The sequence below is a fragment of the Mobula birostris genome, chromosome 4 (genome assembly GCF_030028105.1).
Source record: "Mobula birostris isolate sMobBir1 chromosome 4, sMobBir1.hap1, whole genome shotgun sequence".
Lineage (NCBI taxonomy): Eukaryota > Metazoa > Chordata > Chondrichthyes > Myliobatiformes > Myliobatidae > Mobula > Mobula birostris.
In genome coordinates this window covers 75,730,289-75,754,827 of record NC_092373.1, presented here as the reverse complement: position 1 = coordinate 75,754,827, position 24,539 = coordinate 75,730,289, and the positions used below count along the sequence as shown (strand labels likewise).

General features: G+C 41.8%; 1 protein-coding gene across 6 annotated transcripts in view; it reads left to right on the top strand.

Annotated features, from left to right (window-relative positions):
- Positions 1 to 24,539, top strand: part of ppp2r3a (protein phosphatase 2, regulatory subunit B'', alpha) — a 345,954-nt gene that overhangs the window by 310,880 nt on the left and 10,535 nt on the right. For all 6 annotated transcript variants that reach the window (XM_072255640.1, XM_072255635.1, XM_072255638.1 and 3 more), the window contains 3 exons: positions 2,258 to 2,433; positions 21,279 to 21,397; positions 24,218 to 24,324. In XM_072255640.1, the coding sequence (XP_072111741.1) occupies positions 2,258 to 2,433; positions 21,279 to 21,397; positions 24,218 to 24,324 (402 nt within the window). The remainder of the gene's footprint in view (positions 1 to 2,257; positions 2,434 to 21,278; positions 21,398 to 24,217; positions 24,325 to 24,539) is intronic.

The following is a 24,539-nucleotide window of genomic DNA, read 5'->3' as shown; positions in this document are numbered from 1 at the left end:
AGGACTAGAAAAAAGATGAGAAGTCAGAGTAAGAAGGGGGAGAGGGGAGGAGGAAGTACAATAGAGTAGGTGATGGGTGAAACTAGGGGAGGAGGGTGTGTGGGTGATGTAAAGAGTTGGTAGGTCGATTGGTGAAAGAGATACAGGATTAGAGAAAGGAGAATTTATTAGATATCAGAAGGCCATAGAAGAAAGGGAAGGGGGAGGAAAACCAGAGGGAAGTGATGGACATTTAAGGGGATATGGTGAGAATGGGAATGGGGAATGGTGAAGGTGGTGGGGGGGGCAATTACTGGAAGTTTGAGAAATTTATGTTCATGCCTTCAGGACATATAAAGTGTTGCTCCTCCAACCTGAGTGTGGTCTCATGACAGCAGTAGAGGAGGCCATGGACTGACATATTGGACTGGGATTGGGAAGTAGAATTGAAATGGGTGGTTACTGGGAGGTTCCAGTTTTTTGGGCGTTGGTGCTTGGCGAAACGGTCTCCCAATGAATGTCAGTCTTACAGGAGGCCACACCGGGAGCACCGGATACAGTCGATGATCCCAACAGACTCACAGGTAAAGTGTCGCCTCACCTGGAAGGATTGTCTAGGGCCCTGAATGGTAGTGAAGGAGGAGGTTGAGAGGCAGGTGTGGCACTTGTTCCGCTTGCAACAATAAGTACCAGAAGGGAGATCAGTGGGGAGGTATGAATAGACAAGGGAATCACATAGGGAGCGATCCCTGTGGAAAACAAAGTGGGGGGAGGGAAAAATGTGCTCGATGTGGGTGGGATCCTGGTGGAGATGGCGGGAAGTTATGGAAAATTATGTGCCTGATGCAGAGGCTGGTGAGGTGGTAGATGCGGACAACGTGGACCCTATCCATGGTGGGGTGGCGGGAGGATGGGGTGAGGGCAGATGTGCATGAACTGGAGGAGAGTCGGGTGATAGCAGTGTTGATGGTGGAGGAAGGAAAGCCCCTTTCTTTGAATGAGGACATCTCATTAATTCTAGAATGAAGAGCTTCATCCTAAGAGAAGATGCACCTGAGACAGAGGAATTGAGAGAAGGGGATGGCATTTTTACAAGTGGCAAGGTGGGAAGAGGTATAGTCCAGGTAGCTGTGAAAATCAGTGGGTTAGACTTATTAAATAGCTAAGTGATATTATCCATGTTGGCTCAAGCTTCCTTGAATTAAACAGCTTGAATAGTGTTGTCTGATTTGAAACTAGCCAAATTAAATTACCCACTGTCTTATATTTCACCTCTTCAGCAGTTAGCTCGTGTGCTTGGAGCAAGCACGTGTGCTATATGGATAGATCTTCTATTTTCAATGCTGTGTTTTTAACTTCAAACTTATTACTGCTTTCCATTTACATTTAGAACTGAAAACTGGCTCCTGTTTATGACTAGCAGCTAAACAAAGTATATAAGTAGGAAGTTTAACATATTCAAAAACAACATTTTGATCTTTACAAGTGTCGACTGTTGTGTTTAGAAAGCTGAGCTTGGCAAAAAAAAAGAAAAAGACCCCCTTGCCCAGCGCAGTGAATACCCATTATAATTTTAATTCACATCATTTTATCCTAGATCAGACAAGGGCTATAAATATCTTAACCTTAAATCCAGCTATTTTTCTAACTCATTAAAAACTTAAATGGATTTCATCAATAGGAAAATGGTGGGAATGGGGAAAATGGATGTTAGCCAATAATAATGAAGTTTTGCTAAAGATTAATCGACAAAGTTCCCTGACAAAGTTTTCAGACTGGGGCAAAATTAATTCATATTAATAGAAGTAAACTTTTGGTAATTACAGTTAGAACTTCAGGACATCCCACAGCAGTTCACAGCCAATGTAGTATATTCTCAGTGTAGTCACCAATAGAAATGTAGGAAAAAACTGTTCCCAAGCTCACAGAAGCAGCACTAGGCTAATGAGCAGATAATCTATTAAATTATGCATTGAAAAATAAATGTTAGGCAGAATACCAGAAATTATCCCCTAGCTCCATCAAAATTCCCTCATAGGATCTGAAGCATTCGTGTGAAAGAGAATATGGGATTTAAGCTTAACATCTTGCCCAAAAGACAACACTCTGACAATGCTGTACTCTCTCAGTATTGCACTAGAGTATCAGTCCAAATTTTTGTGTTTCACTTTCTGGATTGGAACCTGAACCCAGAAAATTTCTGACCGTGAGGCAAATAACTTATAACATTGAACAATTACATATAAGGTAGTAAGGACTTGTTTTCACTGTCTTCTAGCATGGAATACTGGTTTCGGGCCATGGATATTGATGGGGATGGGGTGCTCTCCATGTATGAACTAGAATACTTCTACGAAGAACAATGTGAACGGATGGAGGGAATGGGCATCGAGCCATTGCCATTCCATGATCTCCTCTGTCAGATGCTGGATCTAGTAAAACCAGAATGTGAAGGTAAGTAAATGTATAAATGCATCACCAGAGCGTTTCAATTACCTTAGCAGTGAGCAAAATTCCTAAATGAGTACATTCCAGAAAATGAACAGTCAAGTATAATTGAGTGAATATGTTTCCATATCAGTATTTTCCTGGAATGCTGTTTTGGAAAACTGGTAGTAACTGATGTGAAAGTAGTAATGAATGATTAGCTTAATGCTGAATGGGTCAGCGAGACCAAGGAGCTGATTACTGCCTACATCAGAAGGAGGAAACCAAAGGTCCATGAGCCAGTCCTGATCGTGGAGAGGGTCAGCAACACTAAATTCCTCGGTACTATCATTTCAGAGGACCTGTTCTGGGCCTAGCACGTTAATGCATTTATGAAGAAAGCATGGTAGTGCCTCTACTTCCTCAGAGGTTTGCGAAGGTTCGGTATGACATCTAAAATTTTGACAAAAGCCGGGACGGAGATAATGAGGGGGAATCGGTGACACTGTCCTTGATTCTCGGAGAGATTCGCGAGTTCCGACAAGATAACAGCAAACAGCTGGAAGATATTAAAGGAGAAATAGTAAAAACTAACTCGCAGATAGATGAAGCCGAAGCGAGGATTGTTGGAATTGAAGAGAAGCTACAAAACGCAGAGGAGGTGATAGCAGAGATGCTGAAGCTGCAAGACCAGCTCCAGTGGAAACTAATAGATCAAGAAGGCCGCTCGAGAAGGGAAAATGTGAGGATTTACGGAGTTCCCGAAGGAACTGAAGGTAAACCCGGATTGATGATTCCCTTCGTGGAGAAGCTACTCAGAGAGAACCTTGATATAACGGCCGCAAAAGACCTACAGATAGAAAGAGCTCACCGCGCGTTGGCACCACAGCCTCCAGCAGGCGCCCAGCCCAGATCGATTCTGGTCAGACTTCTCAGTTACAGAACGAAGGAAGAGGTGCTTAAAAGGGCATGGCAAAAGAAAGGTTTCATGTGGAACAACTGTAAAATCAGTTTAGGCCACGACTACACACCGGGGATTCTTGCCAGATGGAAGGAATATACGGAAACACGGAGGGTCCTGAGGGAAAACAACATCAGATTCCAGACCCTGTATCCAGCTCGGCTGAGAGTCTTTTACGACGAAGGGACAAAAACTTACGCTATGGTGGAGGAGGCAACATTGGACCTGGCGGACCGGGGACTACCTATTAAAGTTATCACCCAACCGGAGTCGCTACTGGAGAGGATTCAGCAGAAGTCGTGGCAGGCAGTGCGGCGAGGACGCTCCACACAAACCAGAGTGTCAAACTACAAGGAAAAGCTGCAAATATTCAGATGCAAATGTACAGAGGACACAGATTAATTAAGAGAAATGACTGAAAAGAGTAAATCGGACTTAAAGGTAAAATGAAAAATGGTAACTGAAAATAAACTAGACGGAATAACTTGAATGATAGCAATATGGTCAAGACATAAGTAGGAGAAAATTCTCTATGATTATTCAAACTGCTGAGGGCCCTCTAACACAGAGTGAAGATAGAGGTTATCCCTCTGAACTGAGGCGGGTCGGTGCTCAGGCCTCACTGTGGGAAGTCGGGAAAAATTTTCAAATGTTGCACGTTCAAAAATGTCTAGGATGTGGTTATATGTCTTGGTTTACTGTTGAGAAGGGATTGCTTACTGTTTGGTTAGAAAAGGAGAGTTTTTTTTTCTACTAGAGAAAAATGCAAACTGAATTGGTAAAAATAATTTCCTATAATGTTAATGGGGTTTTGAATCCAATTAAAAGAAATAAGATTATGTCTAAATTGAAAAAAGAGAGGGCACAAATAGCTTTCCTCCAGGAAACACATATGAGCCAATCTGAACATGGAAAATTAAAAAGAATGGGCTTTAAGCATGTATTTTATTCATCATATAAATTGAGTCACAAAAGAGGGGTAGCTACTTTAATATCAAGTACTCTTAATTATGAACATATTTCAGAGACTAGAGACAAAGAAGGACGGTTCGTAAAAATCACAGGAAGAATAGAAGGTACAGAAATAACATTGCTGAATGTTTATGCTCCTCCAGGTTGTGAATGGTCATTTTATAGACACATTTTTGACCTAATGGTCAGTTCTCAAGGGGTAGTAATTTGTGGAGGGGATTTTAATATTAGATTAAATCCTATATTAGATTCTTCAAGAATAGTTACTCAGAATAAACCTCTGACTCGGAAAGTGAATTCATTGATGGAGGAGTTGGGAATTATAGATGTCTGGAGGGAATTACACCCTACTAGTAAAGATTATACATATTACTCTTTCCCTCATTCAGCCTATTCAAGGATAGACTATTTCTTTATCTTTAATACAGATAGACTCAGGATAAAAAACTGTAATATTGCAACAATTGATCTGTCGGATCATAGCCCAGTCTCTATGTCTCTAATCCTGGAAAGGAAAATGAGGAAAACACTATGGAGGCTAAACTCACATATACTCAATAACCCGAAAGTAATGGAGAGATTAAGGGGAGAAATCAAAGAATATCTAGACCTTAATGACACGGGAGAAACATCACCAGTGATCTTATGGGATACATTGAAAGCTGTACTGAGAGGGAAAATTATTTCCATTACCACTCACATGAAAAAAATCAATGCACAAAAATTAGCAGACCTTCAAGAAAAATTAAAACAACTTCAAGTTGTAGATAGCAACAAAAGTAATTCAAATCGAAAACAGGAAATTAGGAAATTGCAAAGTGAAATTGACGATATTTATACGTTGTAAACTCAAAGAAATTTTCTTTACCTGAGGCAAAAGAATTATGAAGTAGGAGGTAAATCAGCTAGATTATTAGCATATAAATTACGAAAACAACAAGCAGACAATACAATTCATAAAATAAAGAATCCAAAGACAAAGCTTGTGGAGAGTACAATAGGGAAAATTCAAGAGAGTTTTGAAACATATTATCGAGAGCTGTACTCCCAACCCCGGGCCCCCAATGAGCCCTATATAGACAGTGTATTGAATATTTTAGATCTACCTAAACTTACAGATTTACAAAATGAAACTTTATTAGAACCAGTAACTGTCAAAGAACTGAACGTGGCCATCTCTAGGTTAAAGGCTGGAAAGTCCCCGGGTTCTGATGTGTTTACCTCAGAGTGGTACAAGTCCCTGAAGACACAGTTAGCCCTATTACTACTTAACACCTTTAATTGGATCTTGCAGAGAGGAGAAACTCCACCTTCCTGGAGAGAAGCGACTATTTCAGTTATTCCTAAAGAGGGTAAAGATAAACTAGAATGTGGCAATTATCGGCCAATTAGTGTTCTTAACTTAGATTACAAACTATTTACATCTATATTAGCGCGCAGGTTGGAAAAGCTTTTACCTGGCCTAATCCATTTAGACCAGACTGGATTTATTCAACAAAGACAAACACAGGACAACATAAGGAGAACTCTGCACATATTAGAACAGGTTAATAAGAACGAGACAGAGACAATGGTAGTAGGATTGGACGCTGAGAAAGCTTTTGATTCGGTTAGTTGGGCATTCCTATACAGAGTGTTAGGAAGATTCGGCTTTCAAGAAAAGTTTATTAAAGTAATTCAGACTCTATATGACAGCCCTACAGCCCGAATTAAGATAAATGGGGACCTCTCTGACTCCTTCATCTTAGAGAGAGGCACTAGACAGGGATGCCCAATTTCTCCTCTCCTTTTTGCGGTATATATTGAACCGCTTGCCCAACTAATAAGGCAGAGCGAAATCGTAAAAGGTATCAAGGTGGCAGGGATTGAACAGAAAGTGGCGTTATTCGCAGATGATGTTTTGGTCTATCTGAGTGAACCAGAAAAATCATTTATAGGATTGTTTACACTGTTGGATGACTTTGGGAAAATATCAGGTTATAAAATTAATGTAAAGAAAACACAGGTTATGTCCCTAAATTATACACCATCCAAAAAATTGCAGGATACATATGATCTTAAGTGGGAAGCTAAATCATTAAAATATTTAGGAATAACCCGGCCAAAGGATCTTTCAACACTGTCACAGGTAAATTATGGGCCATTAATCTCAGAGATAAAAGCAGATATGCATAGATGGAATCTTAGCCGCCTTTTAAGTTTAAATTCAAGGATAAATACTATAAAAATGAATATTCTTCCTCGGTTATTGTATCTTTTCCGTACTTTACCGGTGGAGGTGGATGATAATCAATTCAGGGAATGGGACAAATGGATTTCCCGCTTCATTTGGCAAGGAAAGAAACCTAGAATTCGATATAACACCTTACAGTTAGGGAAGGAAGGAGGAGGTATGGTTCTTCCTTGCCTGAGAAATTATTTTTATGCCTCACAGATAACCCCTCTGTTATATTGGTGTAATAGGGAATATAAGGCTAGATGGAAGGAAATAGAATTTGGATTAGTTGACAGTTTTCCTCTTCAGGCCTCAATAGCTGACAAAGGATTGATGGCCCAGTTGGAAAAATTTAAAAACACTTGGATAAATCTTACATTAAGAGTATGGCAGAAGGTGGTTAATTCATGTGGAATTAATAACATGTTAAAACTCTTTAGATGGTGTGCATATGATACCGAATTCCTTCCCAACAGAGGAGATAAAAGATTTGAGCTATGGATAAAGAAAGGTCTTACAACCTACCTCTCATTTATAGATAAAAGAGTATTACAAAGTTTCCAAATCCTGCAGGACAAACATGGCCTAGAACATAATGACTTTTTTAGGTACCTTCAAGTACGAAACTATGTTAACCAGAGTTGTAGATATACAGACCTATCAACAGTAGAATTAGAATTTTTCAAGATTCTGAATTCGGCTTGCAGTTCAATACCTAGTAAATCAGTTTCTCGATTATATAATGCACTCTCCCATGCTAAAAATGTAAATACACTGTATATTAAAGAGAAGTGGGAGAAAGAAGCGGGGTTGGTACTTTCAGAGGAGGCTTGGGAGAAAATCTGCAGCTTTCAATGGTCCTCGACTAATTCTTTGACTTGGAGAGAACATCGTTGGAAAAACATTATAAGATACTTCAAGACCCCATATCAGGAAAAATATAAAGATACAAATGTGATGTGTTGGAGAAGATGCGGCTCCAAGGAGGCAAATCATTTTCATATTTTTTGGGATTGCCCTAAATTAAGTCTATTTTGGGAAGGTATTCATAGAACATTAGTTAAGGTACTTAGGTCCCAGATACCTCTGAACTTTGAGACGCTCTATTTGGGGCATGTATTGTTTCTTGAACAGAAGGAAGATATAAAGTTGCTGCAGGCCCTCTTAGCGACAAGTAAGAAATCAATCACTAGAAAATGGCTAAATCCAATACCACCTACATTAGAAGATTGGTACGAAATTATCTTGGAAATATTTAAAATGGAAAAGTTGACTTACTCCCTGAGAACTCAAAAAGAAAAATTTTATCAAATCTGGAATAAATGGATTGAATATATAACCCCAATGCAAGCAGACTTTAGATGACTCTCCTAATGATTTATACTGCTCTTCTCATCAACACAGTAATATTGCTAACGTAAGCACCCCTAGTCTAAATGTTTGTTTTTTTTGTTTTCTTTTGGAAAATAGAGAATTAACACAAGTAAAGGGAAAGATTTGGGAAAGGGATAAAAAAATGAAAAAATTAAGTAAATAAGTACATAGGGATTGGATAATTATGTCTGTGGGCAGGAGCAAGCATGAACAAATTAGGATATAAACACCTACAATGGTTGATACATAGGCTTATATACAACATTTTGGACCAGTGGAAATGGTCTAGAAGGGTTATATGGAAACTATTATTACCATTTTTCTTAACAACTAATTCCATTACTTAGCCTAATAGGTTAGATTTACCACAGTACATAATTATCTATTTAAATGTTTATTTTCCTTTTATATCATCTCAATGTGTACTTAAGAATGTATAAATAATTGTAGTTTTATACATATAAAAAAATGGAAAAGGTTATATGTGTGAAAAAAGTACATGATATTTGTGAATTCCTTATCCAAATAAAAATAAAATTTAAAAAAAAAAAAAATTGACAAACTTCTGTAGATGTGTGGTGGAGAGTATATTGACTGGTTGCATCACGGCCTGGTATGGAAACACCAATATGGGAAGTCCCACAAAAAGGAATGAATACAGCCCAGTCCATCAGGGGCAAAGCCCTCCCCACCATTGAGCACATCTACAGGGAACGATGTCACAGGAAATCAGCGACCATCATCAAGCACCCCCACCACCCAGGGCATGCTCTCTTCTCGTTGCTGCCATAAGAGAGAAGATACAGGAGCCTCAGGACCTACACCACCAGGTTCAGAAGCAGTTACTGTTCCTCAATCATAAGACTCTTGAGCCAGTAAGGATAACTTCACTCTATTTCACTTGCCCTATCACTGAACTGTTCCCACAACCTATGGACTCTTTATCTTATGTTCTCAATATTTATTGGGTTTTTTTTGCACAGTGTTTGTTTGTCCTGTTGGGTGTGGTCTTTCATTGATTCTATTATGTGTCTTGGATTTACCATGTACTTCTGCAAGAAAACGAATCTCAGGGTTGTATATGGTGACTTATATGTACTTTGATAATAAATCTATTTTGAACATTTGAATTCTGATATATTATAAATGCCACTCTGTGTTTTACTAAGTAACTTCTTTTTATCCCATGTGCTCACATGTGAACTTAGGAAAAATAGAGGGCTATGCAGTAGGGAGATTCTAGGCAGCTTCTAGAGTAGGTTACATGGTCGGCACAACTTTGTGGCTTGAAAGGCCTGTAATGTGCTGTAGATTTTCTATGTTCTATGTCCCTCACCTGTATTTTGAAACAGATGCCAACTTTCATCAAATTTGTAGAAGTGGTGAAAATGGATAATAGTCTAATGTAATGACGATTTATAAAGATTAAACCATTTGTTTCTGAGGTATGTTAAGTATGACTAAATAATGTAATTTTAATCGGCTTTTGCTGGTTTAGTGCAAAGTGATAAGTAACGGCTTCTTCATTGAGTTGGTCAGAATGCCTTTGTCTTTCAATTGAAAATATATCTTGCCTTCTAGGAAACTATATTACTGTTTCAGAGAGCTAGTGAAAGCATTCAGTTCCTGGTATACTGAGTTTGATTTCAAATGTTTGTAGTGTTTTTAGGAGTGGTCTATGAGCTTGGTGCTGCTCAGCTATCTGTAATGACCTGTAGAGCTTCAAATTATAGGGGTCAGCTTCATCGCGTACTGAGGCCAAGTACCTTGTGCTTTTGTCACATACGTGATGATGTCATCATATTTACATACCCACATAACATCCGTTCATATTTACATGCAAATATAGCATGCTGTTTTACCTCTGGAAAAGTGTTTCACATAGACACAGTGATTAAAGGCTGAGTTCATTTTCCGGTTACCTCAGACACTTGTAATGTTTCTAGGTGCTATTTATCACAGTCTTGGGCAGATGCCAAGAGCTCTAAACCTTGGGTGTTCACATCATTGCAGATTAACAAATAGCATGTACTTAGATTACTTATATGACACTGTTAAATATTCACAGCACTCATTTATCCATTTACATATAAATACCAGTATTAAACAAGAGAAATTATGTACTGAAGTTCACTATTTCGTGCCAGAGCATCCATTTGCTGTTGCTTATCCTGCTCTCACAAGGTTAAGAAATGTGTTTTGATATTCTACTAGAAGCTGAGGGTGCTCAGGCCTTTAAAGACCAATGGAAGGAAAGTGGACCAAATTATGTTTATTTCCTGGAGGTAGGAAACACTGACAGGGGTTTGAGATGTTGACCATCGCTCATCAACAACATTGTCTGGGCAAGTCAAGACAAGTCATTCACACAAATACAGTGAGGTACAGGTGCAATGAAAGCCTTACCTCCGTCAGCACCACAGGGTTGTAGGTATGGAAAATGCACAGTATATAAATTATAAAAAACAGTAAAGAGAGAATAGCAAAAAGACTGAAGAATAAAACACACAATCAGAGAAAAATCCATGGTAGTGCATGTAGTTTGACGAACGCCAACTCTTGACAGGGATGTGGACTACACCCATTGAATCTACATTTGATTTTTGTCAGAAAAGCATCAACAATTTTCTTACCACAAACAAGAGAAAATCTGCAGATGCAGGAAATCTTTTCTATAGGTGCTGCCTGTCCTGCTGGGTTCCTCCAGCATGTTGTATGTGCTGTGCCAACAATTCTGTGGTTTGAATGGATTGAAGTCAGTCTTGGGGCATCATGCATGTCAGCGGAGTATATAATCAAGGTATAACCCAAAGAAATGGTGTCAGACTAATTGCCTTAATTCATGCCTTATGTGTTTTGATTGCATTATTAGATGCAAACATATCAAACATTTGTTAACTCCCTAATATTATTGATCTTCTAACAGTGCAACTGAAAAATCTGTATCTATTCTAAGAATGTCTTGAAGAGACAAGTTTAGCTAACTTCTTGTTAAGGTGTAACGTTAACATCACATACTATCACAAGACCCATCCTAGCAGAGCAGCTCATGGTGCACTGACTTTGAATGCACTTGGGTTTGTCATGGCCTCATCCAGTGGAAACTATATTGGAAACAAAATTATGGTTGACATCCTAACAACTCAGTGGGAGACAAATAAAAGCAATTCTGCTAACTCACGTATTGAAGTTTTAAGCGAATAAACAAGTACTTCTTGCAGGAGAAAAATAATGGAAAAATACAGCTGTAACGCTAAATGGAAACTTGTGAATACTGGTGAAAAAAGGTTGAGGTCAAATCAGGGTAGGTCTTTCACAATTAGCAATAGAGAAGACTCTGGGCAGACTAGGACTCTGATTCTAATCACTTGGTTAAGGCTCAGTTTATGGTTGTCCACTGATTTAACAATCCTGCTGACTTGGTTTACAACATAATCCAATCACTCTCAATTCATCAAAGTTGCTGGTGAACGCAGCAGGCCAGGCAGCATCTGTAGGAAGAGGTGCAGTCGACGTTTCAGGCCGAGACTCTTCGTCAGGACTAACTGAAGGAAGAGTGAGTAAGGGACGCAGACTGGGAGACCGCTTTGCTGAACATCTACGCTCTGTCCGCCAGAGAAAGCAGGATCTCCCAGTGGCCACACATTTTAATTCCACATCCCATTCCCATTCTGACATGTCTATCCACGGCCTCCTCTACTGTAAAGATGAAGCCACACTCAGGTTGGAGGAACAACACCTTATATTCCGTCTGGGTTGCCTCCAACCTGATGGCATGAACATCGACTTCTCTAACTTCCGCTAAGGCCCCCCCTCCCCCTCGTACCCCATCTGTTACTTATTTTTATACACACATTCTTTCTCTCACTCTCCTTTTTCTCCCTCTGTCCCTCTGAATATACCCCTTGCCCACCCTCTGGGTCCCCCCCTCCCCCTTGTCTTTCTTCCCGGACCTCCTGTCCCATGATCCTCTCGTATCCCTTTTGCCTATCACCTGTCCAGCTCTTGGCTCCATCCCTCCCCCTCCTGTCCTCTCCTATCATTTTGGATCTCCCCCTCCCCCTCCAACTTTCAAATCCCTTACTCACTCTTCCTTCAGTTAGTCCTGACGAAGGGTCTCGGCCTGAAACGTCGACTGCACCTCTTCCTACAGATGCTGCCTGGCCTGCTGCGTTCACCAGCAACTTTGATGTGTGTTGCTTGAATTTCCAGCATCTGCAGAATTCCTGTTGTTTGCACTCTCAATTCATTTCTAGTTTGCCTGGCACTGCTTTGATGAGATTTCTCAATTTTCACTGAATGTGACACTGGTTTGGTTTTACAATATACTGGTTTGGCACCAGGTTCGGTGCATGTACGTGCTTTGTATCCAGTAATGCTCATGCAAGCATTCTTAAAGATTTTCTAATATTTCCTAGGCTATCATATTATCTTTATGGACATTAAATAAACCTTCTTCCCTTTAGTCTTCTTAGCCAATCCCTCCCTTTAAAACTGAGATGAGATGTGATTTCTTCAGCCAGAATATTCGGATTCTGTGAGATTTGTTGCCTTGGAAGGCAGGTTATCAGATGTATTTAAGGCATAGATTGATAGGTTCTTGATTAGTAGAGGTATTAAAGGTTACAGGGAAAGAAGACAGGAGAAGTTGAACCGTGATTGAATGGTAGAACAGACTCAATAGGACAAATGGCGTTATTCTGCTCCTAAACGTCCAGACAACATTTTCAACATGTACTTTAAGTGGAAGATTACTTGAACTATGTAAACATTTTTATCATTCCTGTCTATACTCTAGATTACAAACCAGTAGGTCATTAACCTCTCCCTGCATTGTTTATCCTGTTTCCAGTGGTAGAGCAGAACTTGAAGCTTCCCTACTCTCTGTTCACGCAGATTTATTTAGGGATACCTTGCAGAACAAGCCCTTTTGGCCCAGCGAGCCACCACACCTAGCAACCCACCTACTTAACCCAGCAACCCACCTATTTAACTCTAGCCTATAAGAGCATAAGACATAGGAGCAGAATTAGGCCATCTGGCCCATTAAGTCTGCTCCACCATTCAATCATGGCGGATCCTTTTTTTTCTATCTCCTCCTCTACCCCAGTTCCCAGCCTTCTCCCCGTAACCTTTGATGCCATGTCCAGTCACGAACCTATCAATCTCTGCCTTAAGTACACCCAACGACTTGGCCTCCACAACTGCATGTGGCAACAAATTCCACAAATTCACCATCCTTTGGCGAAAGAAATTTCTCCGCATCTCTGTTTTGAAAGGGAGCCTCTCTATCCTGTGGCTGTTCCCTCTTGTCCTAGACTCTCCCACCGTGGGAAACATCCTTTCCACATCTACTCTGTCGAGGCCTTTCGACATTCGAAAGGTTTCAATGAGATCCCCTCCCCATCCTTCTGAATTCCAGCAAGTGCAGACCCAGAGCCATCAAATGTTCCCCTTATGATAACCCTTTAATTCCTGGGATCATCCTTGTGAACCTCCTCTGGACCCTCTCCAATGCCAGCACATCATTCCTAAGATGAGGGGCACAAAACTGTTCACAATATCCAAAGTGAGGCCTCACCAGTGCCTTATAAAGCCTCAGCATCACATCCTTGCTCTTGTATTCTAGACCTCTTGAAATGAATGCTAACACGGCATTTGCCTTTCTCACCACCGACTCAACCTGCAAGTTAACCTTCAGGGTGTTCTGCACAAGGACTCCCAAGTCCCTCTGCATCCCAGACTCCGGGATCTTCTCCTCATTTAGAAAATAGTCCACACATTTATCTCTACTACCAAAGTGCATGACCATGCATTTTCCAATATTGTATTTCATTTGCCACTTTCTTGCCCATTCCCCTAGTCTGTCCAAGTCTTTCTGCATCCTACCTGTTTCCTCAAAACTCCCGGTCCCTCCACCAATCTTTGTATCATCTGCAAACTTGGCAACAAAGCCATCTGTTCCATCAGGCCTAATCACAGGACAATTTACAATGACCAATTAACCTACCAACCAGTTTGCCTTTGGACTGTGGGAGGAAAGTGGAGCACCTGGAGGAAACCCATGCGGTCACAGGGAGAACGTACAAACTCCTTACAGATGGTGCTGGAATTGAACTCCAAACTCCTCCGCCCTGTGCTATACCAGCATTGCGTTAACCACTACACTACCGCGGCTCCCCAGTGTACTGTATGTACTTCTCCTGTGAATGGCATTACTCTTTATCTCTGAAAGGAAAGTGGAGGTCTGTGTGGAAGGGTCAGATTGATTTTAGAGTTGTTTAAAGGGTTGGCACAAATTCATGGGATGAAGACTGTACTGTGCTGTACTGTTCTACGTTCAGTTGAAACCTTTTCTCTCTTAAATACTACTTCCTGGCCAGATTAACTTGCTGACCCTCTATCCAAGGAATGAAAATGCCTGAGCATTTATCTTTCCCCAATCCTGGGACCCCGACCCCATGATGAATGTTTTAGACCAGCAATGTTCTCTTTATTGGTGCACCACGCAAGTCAATTGTTACTGCCCCTTGTAGCCATTGTGTTAAATTTGGAGCTGGTCAGTGAGCAGAACTTGTAATGCTTCTAAGTACTATTTATCACAGTCTTGGGGAGTCGTCAAGAGCTTTAAACTTTGGGTGTACACATCTTTACAGAGTAACAAGTAGCATATATGCTTACACTACATATATGATAACACTTAAATATTCACAACACTCATTTACCTATTCACATATAAATATATCAGTGTTGAACAGGAGAAATTATGTACTGAATTTCAGTATTCCGTGCAACAATATCCATTAGCTAGAGTTTATCCTGCTCTCCTAAGGTTAGGACTTGCTGCTTGAGCACGTAAGAAGAAGGTGCTTTGATATGCTATGAGAAGCTGAGGATGTGCAGGCTTTGAATGACTGATGGAGGGAAAGTGGATCCCTTGTTTATTCCATGCTTGTGGGTAACAAGACAGGGACATGGTATATGAACCATCCCTCATCAACAACATCCTGTGGACAAGCTACATCGAGCCACCTGCCCCAGTACAGTGATGTACAGCTGTGGTGAAAATTTGCTTCCAGCAGAATCACAGGGCTGTAGGTACAAACAATACACAGAGTATAAATCATACGTAAATTATACAAGACAGTAAAGAGAGAGTAGAAAAAAGACAGCAGGAAAAAAAAAGACACAATCTGTGACAAGTTTATGGCAGTACTTGAGGTGGTCTGCGGTGCTTCATTGCTGTGGTAGTGTTAGAGTCACCTAGACATGACTGAAGTCTCAACTGCTGAATTCAGATTCAGATTTATTTGGCACATGAACAGCGAAACACTGCTGTGAAATGTGTCATTTTCATTAACAACCAACACCCAAAATGTGCTGAGGACAGCCCGGATATTGCCCCACGTTCCAGCCCCAACATAGCATGCCTGAAATGTTCAACACAACAGAAGCACAACACAGAACAAAACAAGTCAGCAACAGCAGAACAAGCTTCATTCCCACACTCTCACCTGTCACACATTCTGGCCTCCAACCTTCAGTCTTTGACTCTGGATGCCCAGACATGCAGGTATCAGGCCTCTAACCTCCATTGTCTTGCCTGGATTCACCCTCTACCTCCAGACTCACTGACTTCAGTCTTAGACCTTTCGGGGTTTCTAGCTCCAGACTTCACTGAGCTCTGAGTATTGACCCCAGGATTTGCTGATTGTGGGTTCCACCTTCAGGCCTTGACCCTTCTGAAGTTCAGGATTGTTGACCTTTGACTACGAAGTGGTTTGGGCCTCGATTTCTGGACTCGCTCGGACCTCCCATTCCGGTGTCCTGGAGGTCACTGGTCACCATGAGTCCCACTCATATGGACCTACAGCTTGAATTCTGTGACCTAGAAATTGCTGGTTTGCTAGCGCCTGTTAACCTGACCTCTGGGATCACCAACCTTCAACTGCTCAACTGCTGAGCATTCCAACGTGGATTCCAAACACAGCTCCTGCCCCTTAATCTTCATTTTCCCTCATTCCTGGCCCTAAACCCTAACCTGATCCCTAACTCCCCATGCTGTCCCTCAACAAGAAAAACAAGTAGGTCTGAGCATGATCACAGTGGACACTGGCTCTTGCCCCTGACCTCTAACACTCCTTCATCCCTCTTCCTAATCTGATACTAACTCATCAAGTGGTCCCCAGAACCATCGCTATGAACTTTTATAAAAATCTGAGCCACAATATCACGTCCTGGCTCCATCTTGACCAGAGTTAGCTGGAGTTGCTATTCCAGTTACTCATCATGGTCAAGAGGTTCTGTTGCAACTTTATAAAACTCTGGTTAGACCACATCTGGAGTATTGCATACAGTTCTGGTCACCCCATTATAGAAGGATATGGAGGCATTGGAGAGGGTGCAGAAAAGGTTTACCAGGACGCTGCCTGGTTTGGAGGGCATGAGCTATTATGAGAGGCTGGGTAAACTTGGGTTGTTGTCTCTGGAGCGCCTGAGACTGAGGAGAGATCTGATAGAGGTTTTATAAGATTATGAGAGGCATAAATATAGTAGACAGGGACTTTCTGTTTCCCAGGGTTGAAATGGCTAATACCTGAGGGCATGCATTGAAGGTGGGGTGGGGTAGGGGGGAGTAGGTTCAGGGGGGCGTGAGAGGTAAAGCTTTTTACTCAGAATGGTGGATGCCTGGTATGGTGTTAGAGGGTTTTAAGAGACATTTAGATAGGCATGTGGATGTAAGGAAGATGGAAGGATATGGACATGGTGTAGGTACGAGGGGTTGGTGTTTGAGTGTCTTTGATTTGCTTTTTAGCTGGTTTGGAAAGCGGCCAGTGAGTGAGTGGGCCAGTGAAGGAGTGGAGCTTTGAGGCTTTGACGAGAAGAGGCGAAGGACAAGCTTACTCGCAGTTAGTCTTTACAATGTCTCCTGAGATGATGATGTGCCTCTCATGTGAGATGTGGCAGTCTTGGGGGAACGCCCCTGTCCTGCAGAGTCACATCTGCCAGAAGTGCATATGGCTGGGCAATCTGGAAGACCGTGTAAGGAATCTGGAGCAGCACCTGGATGACTTTCGACTCATAAAGGAGAATGAGGCAGTCATAGATGAGAGCTACAGGGAGGTAGTCACACCTAGGCTGTCAGAAGCAGGTCGTTGGGTGACAGTCGGGGGGGGAAGCGAAGGTGAGCAGAGAGGTAGTGCAGAGCACCCCTGTAGCCATTCCCCTGAATAGTAAGTTTACTGTCCTGGATACTGTTGGCAGGGACGACCAACCAGGTGTGAGCCACGGTGGCAGGGCCTCCGGCACTGAGTCTGACCCTGTGGTGCAGAAGCATGGGACGGAGAAGAGGAGAGCTGTCATCATTGGAGACTCTATAGTCAGGGGAGCAGACAGGAGATTTTATGGACGTGAGAAGGACACCCGCATAGTTCGTTGCCTCCTGGGTGCCAGGGTCTGGAATGTCTCTGACCGGGTGCACGACATCCTGGTACGAGGGGGAAAGCAACCAGAAGTCGTGATACATGTTGGGGCCAATGACATGGGGAGGAAGAGGGGTGAGGTCCTGAAGTGTGAGTTTCGGGAACTAGGCAGAAGGCTGAAGAACAGGACCTCAAGGGTGGCATTCTCAGGATTGCTGCCAGTGCTACGTGACAGTGATGGTAAGAATTGGAGGAGATGGCAGTTGAATGCGTGGCAGGGAGCAGGGTTTTAGATATTTGGATCATTGGGTTCTCTTCTGGGGAAGGTGGGACCTGTACAGATTGGATGGGTTGCACCTGAACTTGAGGGGGAGCAATATTCTTGCAGGTTGGTTCGCTGGCATGGTTCAGGAGGGTTTAAACTAAACTCAAAGGGAGATGGGACCCAGAGCGATAGAGCAGTGACAGATGTGCATGGAATAAAGCCAGATCTAACATATAGAGAGGCGTTGAGGAAAGACAAGCAGAATAAACGGTGTAAAGACAGTAAGGTAGAAGGGCTGAAATGTGTGTACTTCAATGCAAGAAGCATCAGGAACAAAGGTGATGAACTGAGAGCTTGGATACATACATGGAATTATGATGTAGTGGCCATTACAGAGACTTGGCTGGCACCAGGGCAGGAATGGATTCTCAATATTCCTGGATTTCGGTGCTTTAAAAGGTTTAGAGAGGGTGGAAAAAGGGGAGGAGGGGTAGCATTACTGGTCAGGGATACTATTACAGCTACAGAAAGGGTGGGTAATGTAGCAGGATCCTCTTTTGAGTCAGTATGGGTGGAAGTCAGGAACAGGAAGGGAACAGTTATTCTATTGGGGGTATTCTATAGGCCCCCTGGTAGCAGCAGAGATACAGAGGAGCAGATTGGGAGGCAGATTTTGGAAAGGTGCAAAAATAACAGGGTTGTTATCATGGGTGACCTTAACTTCCCTAATATTGCTTGGCACCTGATTAGTTCCAAGGGTTTAAATGGGGCAGAGTTTGTTTAGTGTGCCCAGGACGGATTCCTGTCACAGTATGTGGACAGGCCGACTAGGGGGAATGCCATACTAAATCTAGTACTAGGTAATGAACCGGGTCAGGTAACAGATCTGTCAGTGGGTGAGCATCTGGGGGACAGTGACCACCGCTCCCTGGCCTTTAGCATTATCATGGAAAAGGATAGAATCAGAGAGGACAGGAAAATTTTTAATTGGGGAAGGGCAAATTACGAGGCTATAAGGCTAGAACTTGCGGGTGTGAATTGGGATGATGTTTTTGCAGTGAAATGTACTATGGACATGCGGTCAATGTTTAGAGATCTCTTGCAGGTTGTTAGGGATAAATTTGTCCCGGTGAGGAAGATAAAGAATGGTAGGGTGAAGGAACCATGGGTGACAAGTGAGGTGGAAAATCTAGTCAGGTGGAAGAAGGCAGCATACATGAGGTTTAGGAAGCAAGGATCAGATGGGTCTATTGAGGAATATAGGAAAGCAAGAAAGGAGCTTAAGAAGGGGCTGAGAAGAGCAAGAAGTCATCATGAGAAGGCCTTGGCGAGTAGGGTAAAGGAAAACCCCAAGGCATTCTTCAATTATGTGAAGAACAAAAGGATGACAGGAGTGAAGGTAGGACCGATTAGAGATAAAGGTGAGAAGATGTGCCTGGAGGTTGTGGAAGTGGGTGAGGTGCTCAATGAATACTTCTCTTCGGTATTCACCAATGAGAGGGAACTTGATGATGGTGAGGACAATATGAGTGAGGTTGATGTTCTGGAGCATGTTGATATTAAGGGAGAGGAGGTGTTGGAGTTGTTAAAATACATTAGGACGGATAAGTCCCCGGGGCCTGATGGAATATTCCCCAGGCTGCTCCACGAGGCGAGGGAAGAGACTGCTGAGCCTTTGGCTAGGATCTTTATGTCCTCGTTGTCCATGGAAATGGTACCGGAGGATTGGAGGGAGGCAAATGTTGTCCCCTTGTTCAAAAAAGGTAGTAGGGATAGTCCGTGTAATTATAGACAGTGAGCCTTACGTCTATGGTGGGAAAGCTGTTGGAAAAGATTCTTAGAGATAGGATCTCTGGGCATTTAGAGAATCATAGTCTGATCAAGGACAGTCAGCATGGCTTTGTGAAGGGCAGATCATGCCTAACAAGCCTGATAGAGTTCTTTGAGGAGGTGACCAGGCATATAGATGAGGGTAGTGCAGTGGATGTGATCTATATGGATTTTAGTAAGGCATTTGACAAGGTTCCACACGGTAGGCTTATTCAGAAAGTCAGAAGGCATGAGATCCAGGGAAGTTTGGCCAGGTGGATTCAGAATTGGCTTGCCTGCAGAAGGCAGAGGGTTGTGGTGGAGGGAGTACATTCAGATTGGAGGATTGTGTCTAGTGGTGTCCCACAAGGATCTGTTCTGGGACCTCTACTTTTCGTGATTTTTATTAATGACCTGGATGTGGGGGTAGAAAGGTGGGTTGGCAAGTTTGCAGACGACACAAAGGTTGATGGTGTTGTAGATAGTGTAGAGGATTGTCAAAGATTACAGAGAGACATTGATAGGATGCAGAATTGGGCTGAGAAGTGGCAGATGGCGTTCAACCCGGAGAAGTGTGAGGTGGTACACTTTGGAAGGACAAACTCCAAGGCAGAGTACAAAGTAAATGGCAGGATACTTGGTAGTGTGGAGGAGCAGAGGGATCTCGGGGTACATGTCCACAGATCCCTGAAAGTTGCCTCACAGGTGGATAGGGTAGTTAAGAAAGCTTATGGGGTGTTAGCTTTCATAAGTCGAGGGATAGAGTTTAAGAGTTACGATGTAATGATGCAGCTCTATAAAACTCTGGTAGGCCACACTCGGAGTACTGTGTTTAGTTCTGGTCGCCTCACTATAGGAAGGATGTGGAAGCATTGGAAAGGGTACAGAGGAGATTTACCAAGACGCTGCCTAGTTTAGAGATTATGCATTATGATCAGAGATTAAGGGAGCTAGGGCTTTACTCTTTGGAGAGAAGGAGGATGAGAGGAGACATGATAGATGTGTACAAGATAATAAGAGGAATAGATAGAGTGGATAGCCAGTGCCTCTTCCCCAGGGCACCACTGCTCAATACAAGAGGACATGGCTTTAAGGTAAGGGGTGGGAAGTTCAAGGGGGATATTAGAGGAAGGTTTTTTACTCAGAGAGTGGTTGGTGCGTGGAATGCACTGCCTGAGTCAGTGGTGGAGGCAGATATACTAGTGAAATTTAAGAGACTACTAGACAGGTATATGGAGAAATTTAAGATGGGGGCTTATATGGGAGGCAGGGTTTGAGAGTTGGCACAACATTGTGGGCCGAAGGGCCTGTACTGTGCTGTACTGTTCGATGTTCTATGTTAATATTGTAGGCTGAATGGCCTTTTCTGCTGCTGTACTCTTCTATTTTCTGTGTTCTAGAATATAGAAAAAGTACAGCTTAAAAAAGCCATTTGACCCACAATATTTGTGCTTGAACTGATTAAACACCTTACTAAACTAATCCCTCTGCCTACACACCATAATCCATAATCCAAAAACTAATTGCTGTAGCCCTGCCTGTTTCAGTGTTGAATGAGAATAAGATCAAGTTTAGCTGCAGTGTTGTTCATTATTTACTGACGTCTTCTGCCAGTCTTAGTTTCAGGGGAAAAAAGGATTTTCTCCTGAATATTTCCAGCATTTCACCTAACCATGGACGCTCAAAAGAAAAGTCCTATTGTCAGCTGAGGAAGTTTATTGACAATCTTATGAATGGGTGAAAAATGCAGTACCAAGATTGAGACTGTAACTGCAAGTGACTTGTTAATGAAAATATATTTGTAGTTTTACTGATGTTTTCCTGGTTTATTTTAATTATCATTTTTCACTCCAGGTAAAATAACCATGAGAGATCTAAAGAGGTGCCGAATGGCCCACATTTTTTATGACACCTGTTTCAACTTAGAGAAGTATCTGGACCATGAACAGAGAGATCCATTTGCTGTGCAGAAGGTAACCATAAATGGGGCAACTGTGCAATGTAACTTAACAACAATAGAGAAAAAAAGCATTTAAGATGAAGACAGAGAATGGTTTTGAGCATCTGAGGCTATTTCTGGTCCGTACCTATTGAGAAAGCGGAAGTTTGTTTAATAATATAAGAATATTCGTCATACTACTTGGCATGTAAATGAATGCTCTCATAACCTGCTGGCAATCATTACCAAGATTTATGAAGAATGATTGCCAGCACAAGTAGCTGATGCCTTAGCATGCACTGATAGATAAACTGATTCTACTGATTGGTCCTTATCATGCGCTGATAGATGAAACAGAAAGTAAGGAAACTGAAACAGTAAGTGTAATGGCAGCACTGGAATTTTAATTAAGATTAGCAGCACGGTTTGTACATTCTCCCCGTGACCACATGGGTTTCCTCTGGGTGCTCCGGTTTCCTACCACATTCCAAAGACATGCAATTTAATTGGACACTTGGGTGTAATTAGGTTGCACAGTCTGGTTGGGCCAGAAGGGCTTGTTACTGTGCCGTATCTCTGAATAAATAAATAAGGTTTAACTATATGGTTCCCTGATTAGTGTATCCCACAGAACTCTAATTTGTTATAGTACTTACTACTATAATACTTGTTAATTCCAGAGGTTATGCATTTAAGTTGAGAAGGGGCAAGTTCAAAGGAGTTATGCCAAGAAACATTTTTTTGAACAGAGTGGTTTAGAGTGCACTGCCGGGGTGATAGTTGAGGCAGATACAATAATGGTGTTTAAGGGGTTCTTAGTTGGGCATTTGAATATGGAGGGATGTGGATGTTGTGTAAGCAGAGGGATTAGTTCAGTTAGGTATTTACTAGTTAAATTAACCTGGTATAACATATTAGGCCAAGGGGATGTTCTAGTGCTATATTATTCTGTGTTGTTCCTCTTTCCAGTCCAAACACCCACAGGTGACAAACTGGCTATTTTTTTGTAAAGGCAGCTACTTGACCTATGACGCTGTTTGTGTGGCAAGTGATTCACATCCCAGGTCTCCAGTGGTGCTCTTACTAATTGTTGACTGATAATTGGAGCCCTTACTTCATTAATTTTGCTATATCGTTAATTTTTGTAAGTTTTTTTTTATCATTATAAAATCATTTGTCTTTACTGGTTTCGTAATAAAGAAGCAAACTTACTTTACTCGACTTGGAACTTAGTTCTTCTAGAAGCACATCATATAATATCGACTCCCGTACTCAGTCTCTCAATAGTTTTGGTTTGCTTTCAAGTAACATCTACAACAGGGAAAACGGGGTAATGTTATAACCCAGCGTAAGGGTGTACCCTTAAGTACCTTTGTTTTGGATAACACTAACTTCCTGATTAAATTGTTCATTGCTTCCCCCCCCCGCCAAATTGAAAGTTTCCAAAATTTCTAGCACATTTAACAGTATATTAATGTAGACTGGCTTGTTAATTTATAAATTTAGTGTGCGGTATGTACACTTTTAAAACAAAATACATTTTTTTAAAAGGCAGGATTTAATCTATGGATTGGCATTGACATTATGAAACAGGATGTGCTGGAACCTTTGAAGAATCTTAGAATTGATAAGTCCCTGGGGTCAGAAGGAATATTCCCCAGGTTACTAGGGGAAGTGAGAGGAAAGATTCCTGCATCTTTAGTGATGACCTTGGCATCCTCACTAACCACAGGAGCAATACCAGATAATTAGAGGGTGGCATATGTTATGCCTTTGTTCAAGAGTAAGGGTAGCCCTGGGAATTATAGACAGCAGGTCTTACTTCAGAAGTTGACAAATTATTGCAGAAGATTCTTAGAGACAGGATTTACAAGCATTTGAAGAAGCATAATCTGATTAGGGATAGTCAGCATGGCTCTTTGAGGGGCAGGTCTCGCAAGCCTGATTGAATTTGAGGATTTGACAAAGTACATCAATGAAGGTAGAGCAGTGGATGTGGTGTATGTGGATATTAGTAAGGTGTTTGATAAGGTTTCCCATGGTAGATTCATTCAGAGAGAGTATTAATGTAGGCCCACAGAAGGAAAAGGATGGTTGTAGATGGAGTATATTCTGTCTGAAGGTCATTGGCCTGCTGGGTTCTGTTCCAGGACTCCTGCTCTTTGTGATTTTTATAAATGACCTGGATGGGGAAGTGGAAGGGCGCATTAGTAAGTCTTCAGATGATGTGAAGGTTCGTGGAGTTATAGATAGTGTAGAAGGTTGCCAATGTGGCATTAATAGGATGCAGAGCTGGGCCAAGAAGTCACAGATGGAGTTCAGCCTGGAGAATTGTGAAGTGATTCACTTGTTAGATCAAATTTGAAGGCTTTTGAGAGGGTATAGAGGATATTTACCAGGATGCTGCATGGATTAAAGAGCATGTCTTCTGAGGATACAGTATGCAAGCAAGGGCTTTTCTCTTTGGTCTGAAGGAGGATGAAAGGTGACTTGCTAGAGGTGTACAAGGTGATAAGAGGCATAGTTCAAGTGAACGGCCAGAGACCTTTTCCCAGGGCAGCAATAGCTAATATAAGGGAGCGTAATTTTAAGGTGATTGGAGGAAAGTATAGGGGCGGGATGTCAGAGGTAAGTTTTTTACACAGAGACTGGTGGGTGTGTGGACTGTGCTGCCAGGGGTGTTGGTAGAAGCAGGTATGTTAAAGATATTTAAGGTGCACTTAGATAAACACATGAATGACAGAAAATTGGAGGGAATGATGAGATTGATCTTAGAAAGTAGGTTTAAAGGTAGGCCGAATGGTCTGTACTGTGCTGTAATGTTCTATGTTCTGTTGTTTTTTATTTCTTTTAGGACATTGACAGTGATGGTCCAGAACCTTCAGACTGGGACAAATACGCAGCTGAAGAATATGAAATTTTAGTTGCTGAGGAATCGGCCAATGAACAGTTACAGGAAGGGTAAGTGTCATTCTACATTAGCCATTCTATTAATGCCACCTGGTGTTATAGAGAAAATAGTCTTAATTCATTGCTTTTGAACCTTAAGATTTGACTTCCCTGATTCCAAAGAACAAATGCAAAACAAAACTTTTGAAAGTTAATTTTACAATATGTTTTAGGTTTTAAAATAAGATTAGCAGATTGAAATTGATGGAATCTAAACCTGGTCTGCA